At 38.9% G+C, this 7,251-nt stretch overlaps 1 protein-coding gene across 1 annotated transcript; it reads left to right on the forward strand.

Moving 5' to 3' along the window:
- Positions 1–5,005: 5,005 nt before the first annotated feature.
- prorsd1 (prolyl-tRNA synthetase domain containing 1) lies at positions 5,006–7,223 on the forward strand. The gene is made up of 4 exons (XM_008322189.3): positions 5,006–5,198; positions 5,869–5,994; positions 6,154–6,243; positions 6,530–7,223. Exons 1-4 carry the CDS (start codon positions 5,118–5,120, stop codon positions 6,740–6,742), a joined length of 510 nt encoding a protein of 169 aa, XP_008320411.1. The 5' UTR covers positions 5,006–5,117; the 3' UTR covers positions 6,743–7,223.
- Positions 7,224–7,251: the final 28 nt, after the last annotated feature.

Here is a 7,251-nt window from a genome sequence, read left to right on the forward strand (position 1 = left end):
CAAAACGGCTTGGCGGGCCGCATTTGGCCCCCGGGCCTTGAGTTTGACACGTATGCCCTAAACGAACACTTCAGTTCTTTTCAACCATTGATGTCAGGAGAGATGACAGTGAGAGCAATGGACATCCCAGTGGAATGCCTCAGCACCACAGGAACCTTTGGATGACGTGTTTCCATCACCTCCAGCTCCTATGAAGTTTGGATGTCCCACTGAGCACTGCCAAAATGATTGAGGAGTGCAGCTCCCAGTGACATTCACACCAGTCATCGGTCCAGAAGTCAGCTGTCCAAACCAGGTATGTTGAACTTTACTGATGCAGTCAAGTCTGCCGAAAAGAACAATTTTCCTACAAATCTAGTAACGCCTTGGACCAGTGTACTGATGTTTAAGTGAGAAACTGACCAACAATTGAGCCTGCCTTCCCCCAGTATCTGACATAGTTAAATATTTAGTTCAGTGATTCCCAGGCACTGTGCCCTGGCACATGAGTGTTCCATTAGAGATCATTAGGTGTGCTGCGGAAAATTATCCAATTTATATAATTATAAATCATATAATTTTTCTTTGCTCGTCAAAGCCATCTGCTTGGTGGCAGCAGATAGCTTTGAAAACTAAAAAAAGTTAATGAGAGCTTTCTTTCTTCAATTCCTGCCAGGGTATCGGTGTTGCTGTCAACTAAACAGGAGTACATTTAAACTAGAATATTACTATATTTTATTACATAGACCCTTTGGTTTGGGAAGCATGTTGGGAAACACTGATTTAGTTTTTGACTCAGGTCCATTCACCAGTGATTACAAAGCCAACCAAAGTCACTGAGCCTAAACTCATTACATCGTTGGTTGGTTGCAGCAAACTGGTGTCATAGTGTCACTATGTAAATACCACATAGTGAGAGCCTAAGTATTATGTGTACATCTACAGACACAATATACTGTATTTCTAATCTACAAATAAAGTATTGTATATAATATATTGTACAGTATTTAAAATTACAACTGTATGTTGGAAACAGGAACTTTTGTTTTGCAAATTCAGCTGATTTTTTTCAAGATAAACGTAGGTGTGGAGGTGCTCTAGGTCAACTAAGGGTTAAATCTGTGTCGTCTTTATCAGTCACAATATATTGTGCCTAATGGGTTAATAGCAAAAGGTGGTTCTTTATGTACAATGTCCCAAGATTTACACTGTTTTAATCATTATTTCTTACTGTATTTACTCCTTTAACTTTACATTAATCCTCACATAGATGTACAGTGTGGGGTTAAATGCCAGTGTTGGAGATAAATACAGCCCTCTCACCCCAACACAACTCTGTGTTTTTTCCCTCTTCTCACACAGCTGGGCCAGTGCACTGCTGGATGGATGGTTGGATGGGAAGGGGATAGTTGAGGGTGATGAGGAGGGAGTTAAGTTACATTCCTTCCATTGGGGCTGTGTGTCTGCCAACCAGGTCACTCCCAGTTCAGTCCCTGGAAATTGGGAGGGAAGAATTTCCTCTATGTGTCCACACTGGACATGGCCACAGACATACAGAGGCCTGTATGTATGCACCCAGTGGGCCGGTGTGTGTATATTTGCTGCTGTTATTTTTGCCCAATATTCCTAAAGGTGACCAAAATTGAAGTGACATTGTGTTTCTGGACGATTGGTGCAGTTAGAATACAGCTGTGAATAGTGAGTGTGGTTGGTGATAACTGGGTACATTAGGAGATAAAGGTCTGTGGGACATTTTTGTCATTACATAGACATGTATGTAGTCTGAATGATAGTGGGCAGCAAATAAACACTACCATATGTTTTCAGGAGTGTTTCATCATCATCATCAGGGCAGAGCAGAAGTATCTGACGATGGACATGCTAGCTGATTTGAGGTCATTTCTGACTTTGGGCTAATGCTAAATTCAGGCTAATATTAAGAATAGTAATATTATTTTAGTTTTTTATAGCTGACCTTTTCAGTGATTTTTTTCTGAACATATTTTAGTAACCTGCTAAACTAGCTGACCTTTTCAGTGATTTTTTTCTTAACATATTTTAGTAACCTATCTGCAGATGTTTTATAGCTTTCTCATCACAGAACACTTTTCTTTCTGTTAAAAAGGATATCAGACTTTCTCACTTTCTCAGAATAAATGTTTCACAGCAGAGCCAAGTTTCAAAAAATTATATTTCATTTTGCAACATTTTCTCAACAAATGCAAAAAATATATATTTAAGTCGACATCTTCCTGGGTTGGGAGGAGGGGTGAGGGACAAACCTGTGGTAGAATGCACTGTTCAAGTCCTGCTTCTTATCTTTCCTCCTTAAGCAGTAACTTCTGCTGTGCTCTCTTCACTGATGAGTAGTGTAAAATACAGACTGAACCTTTTGGTCTGGAGTCTCATCCTGGAGAAACAATCACATAAAAGACAATCAACAACAACAACGTAAAGTAAAGTAAAGGTAAAGCCTACATAATTTAAAATTACAAAATAACATGACATTTTACATTAAATAACTGCAACCTGACAGACATACTTTTGAAGAAATTGCTACTTAAGTGTCTTCAAAACTTTTAATTGCCTTTTGAGTTCAATATTTTTTATATTTAAAAAATGAAGAACAACGTACACACTTAAAGTTTGTTAAAAGTAAATATATTATATTGATATTTTAGATAAACAAGCTCTTTACTGCTTTGTTTACATTTTCTCTGTAAATATATTAATTTGAGTTGATTATCTGATGCAGAAATTGACTGAAATGTTTGTATAATTTGGTCCAAACGGCGTGAAAAACCAAGTTTTTACTCAGAATAAATGAACAGCTTTCTAATCAACGCTGCCTCAAAGAACTGAGCTGCATATTAGCACCTTCTAGTGGATAATAATAGGCAGTGACTTGTGAACGTTTGAGATTCCCGAATGCTCTGTATAAATTGAGTCATTCCAAATACAATATTATCCGATAGATACGTGAATTACCGAGTTTTCACACTACACTATTTTCACACTACAATACCGACTCTGCCGTCAGTACAGGGTTATGGTCAATGTTTGAACACTTTACGAAATGTTTAAGATGGTTAAAAGTAATTTGCTTAAATTCATTCAACATCTGATTTGTGCTGCGTTTATGCAAATAACATTGCATCATTTACGTAAAAGAGAGGATGGGAAATGTTCACTGTTGTGTATTGAACTGTTTTGATACAACAAAGTGAAACCATTATCTGAACACGACCCTCATTAACAAACCGTACTTTGCCTTAGTTAGTGAATAGTTTAGACAGGTTTCTTAAGGTAGTTATATTCATTTTACACTGTTGTCCTCTGGTCATATGATCTGAAGTATAATCAAAGATTTATATCACTATCTTGTCGTGTTACTGTTACAAGTATGTGTTCTATGCAGTTTTTTTTCCTATAAGCTGAAAAAACAAGAAATATTTTAATCTTGAATTTTTTGTTAAAACTGATGCCTCTGTGTGACGACTTTTGGACAAACTAACCCTAATATTTATCCCTTATACCCAACTGACATTTTTTACAATATTTTCCTATACATTTTCTATGCTTTTCTATCTTATCACTATCTTATTTTCTTGGCCATTGCTTGGTTTGGGGGATGTCATAAAGGCCTGATTTACAATGTAGGCTGACTTTAAAGAAACAAAACCACCTGTGAAAAAAAAAAAGCTTCTGCGAGTATCTTGCAATGGGATGTAGTGTGGATGCTTTCTGACAAGTCCGCTCGTTGATCCCAGTGCCACCTTAGACTTTGGACTCGACAGTTGGAAGGAGTGAAGCTAACAGACATGTTCCTTTTCATGTGACCTTTCAGCTCAGCCCTTTCTATGACTCTGAACAAAATCAGGGCTGAAATCAGAACCCAGCTACAGCTGACAATCTAACTCCCCTGACTGTTAGTCCTCCATCATACGTAGTTTTGGGTACTTTATGACCGGCTTAGGTGGCGGTGGAGGCTTTTTTACCAAATTAATCTTTGAAACAATTAATATATTTTCCAACCACCTTGGTGTGGTTCTGAACTCCCTGCACAACGACCATGTGCATGAGCCCAGGTCCCTAAAACCAGTCCTTCCTACGTAAAAGGCCTGGTCATCGTCAATGCTGTGTGTGCTGACGGAGCCAAAATGAACATGGCGGGATGACTTTTTTGTCACAGCCTTGTCCCCTTTGCTGGTCTTACCACCCCTGTTGGCCCTCTCAGCAGTGGAAGTCTCACTGGGCCCCTCTGCCGGCGCCTCTGTCTTCACCTCCTTGATGGCCAACGGCTGCTCTTCTTCCTTTACAATCGGTTCCTCCGTGGCCTCCTCCTTGATGGCCTCTGATTCCATCCTTATTTGAATGTCACAGGTTTATCAACAGGTTTGTCATTAATTGTTAAGTAATCGTCGTGTTGTCAAGGCTGTGACATCATCTTCTTTGATCTGTGATTATGATCAAAGATGACCTTTCATCTTTTTTTCTCAGCTGTGCGGGAAAATTGGCTAAATGTGCCAAAAAATACATCAAGAACTGGGTTGGAATGTTAAGTGAGGGACCAGCCAGTTCAATTAAACTTGTACTGTGAAGTACAAAGTGAAGGTCAAGGGGGCTAACACCCTCTCTACATTTAAGGTTAGCCTCCCTGTCCTTCATACACAGTACAAAGTTTAATTGAACTGGCTGGTCACTCAGTGCACATATAACCCCAGTTGTTAATGTATTTCTGGCGCATTTAGCGTCACTCAGTGCACATATAACCCCAGTTAGTAAGTATCAGAAATCTCTTGTTATCTAGTCTTAGTCTCTCTCCCCCTTTTCTTACTCTTACTAATTGTATTTCTTCTTGCAGTTAATACCATTATTAACAAAATAATTGAAAAAGTTAAAAAAAAATTGAAGGTCAAACACAAATGTCATTGATGACAGAATTCCTTTAACAGATACTTTCTATTTCATGTATGGCAGTATTGTAGCAGAAGATAATTATTTTCTCCACAGGGCGGCACTGTTGCTGACATTCGATAATCCGCGAAGAAGAGTTTTCTTCTTCTTGGTTGTGTTTCTTCTGTTGCTATTCAGAGCAACATTTTATTTTATTTTAAATGTAATCTAACCATTTTAACATGTCAGCAGAACTTCGGCCAGAACTAGAGAGGTTTCTGGAAAGCCTCAACATCCAGACCAGCTGTGTAGAACATCCGCCGGTGAGATTTGTGCTTTACAGATTGAATCGCCTGCTTTCTCAGTCACTGCAGCCCCTGTCTGTAGAAACGTCTGTAGAAACGTCACCACTGAATCACGTTTTTAAAAAGTTATTTAGTTTGGCGTGGAGTTATATTTGGAAGTCATGTTTATTTAGATAGAAAAACAGATGAAGTAACAACTGTTTCATTTTCATTGTCGTGAATGTTTATTCAGTGTCATGTGTGCGTGGTCGTGACTCGTGGTGATCTCAAAAGTTGACTTTTATTGAAAGGTATCTCGGTGACATGAATCAAAACCCGAGGCAACAAGTGTTTAATAAGTGTCTGTATGTTACAATTTATTTTCTATTTTCTTGAAGATAATTTTATGAATGAAAGAAAAAAATTAAAATATGACATGGATTGCAATGAGCTGCCGTCACCAACGGAGGGCGCAAAACTCATCCACGTGAAGAAATATATTGCTGTTTTAGCACAGCTGTTAAACAGCTGTGCCCATATAGGGACGTTTGTTCTGTTACCAATGTAATTTTATTAAAGGTTTTGGTTAAGTTTAAACTATCTAATTCACTCTCATTTCACTCGTTAGTTTTCAATGAATTATTTCTAGTTGAAGTTACCATCCAGTGATTATTCTGAAACGGTCTCCACTCACTTGGTCATTTTGCAGGTCTTTACAGTGGAGGAGATGATGCCCCACCTGCAGGATGTTACCGGAGCTGTCACAAAAAACCTTTTCCTAAAAGACAAGAAGAAGAAAAGCCTTTGGCTCGTGTCTGCCCGTCATGATCGTCAGGTCAGCAGCCATCTTTTATAGTTTTCATCTTCAGCTTTTCTGTTTTACAGACTCTTGTGTAGACAGTTGTTATATGCTATAGTTCTGTGCTTTGCTCTTACAGCATGTGTGAACTCTGTCTGTTCTTACCACTTCACACCCTAACCTTCTCCTTATCAGGTGAATCTTAATGACCTCGCTAAGAAACTTGGAGTTGGCAGTGGAAACTTGCGTTTTGCAGATGAGGCAACCATGATGGAAAAACTTAAGGTGAGAACTTATCCTAAGTCTATAACCAAAACTAACCTTGGATAATTCATTAAACAGGTGTCTGTATTCACTCTCACCAATAATAATGAATGATCATTTTCTATTGTACCAGTAAGACAGAATATTTTTGTACATTTTTTTGAATTGGTCACTATATCTAGACACCCATAGTGGATACAAAAAGAAATTTGAGAGTTGATTGTATCTATCTATCTATCCCTCCCTCCGCTCCGTTTGCCTTCACTGTCTGTGGACCCCCTGATGTCTTCTTCCTCTGACTTCTCAGGTGGGTCAGGGTTGTGCAACAGCTCTCGCTCTCCTTTTTGATAAAGACTGCAGCGTGAAGTTAGTCCTGGACCAAGATTTGGTGGAGGGAGGACACCCGATGGTTTACTTCCACCCGATGACGAACAGTGCCACGATGGGGATCCGACCAGAAGACTTGCAGCGTTTTCTCAAGGAGACGGGACATGAACCCGTCCTGCAGACCTTTGAGTAGGATCATGTAGGCTGTGCTACATGAGATGTGCTTTAAAGAAATAAAATTCCAACTTTATTGAGGAACAATTTCGGATTCCACTTTGCATGAGTTATCTCCTAAGACTGCATGGAGCGCCCCCTGCTGCTATGACCACTTTCAAACTTGTTTTTTTTTTCTTCAATGAAGATCACAACATAACCTGCACATCTGGTTCAGCGGTTGGTAGCTGCTAAGTCAGCACTTTCTGACTTGCATACTAATGCAGAGAAAGGTATAAAACTGTTTATTCTTTTAGGATGAGACAATGACATGGCTCTCAGACATTCAGGACACCAGTATAGCATATCCTTAACTATATTTTGAAACTTCTATTGAGACACTTGGGTCATCATAAGGAACTGTATATTCTGTATGTAGTATATGCAGGTTTCTACTGACAGTGAAGTGATGAACTTAACATCAGAATCACTTAATAAAACGTTTTTGTTCAGATGGACAACCTGCTAATCCATAAACTGTTACCCACA

Source organism: Cynoglossus semilaevis, chromosome 12, assembly GCF_000523025.1.
Source record: "Cynoglossus semilaevis isolate Cse_v1.0 chromosome 12, Cse_v1.0, whole genome shotgun sequence".
NCBI classification, from domain to species: Eukaryota; Metazoa; Chordata; class Actinopteri; order Pleuronectiformes; family Cynoglossidae; genus Cynoglossus; species Cynoglossus semilaevis.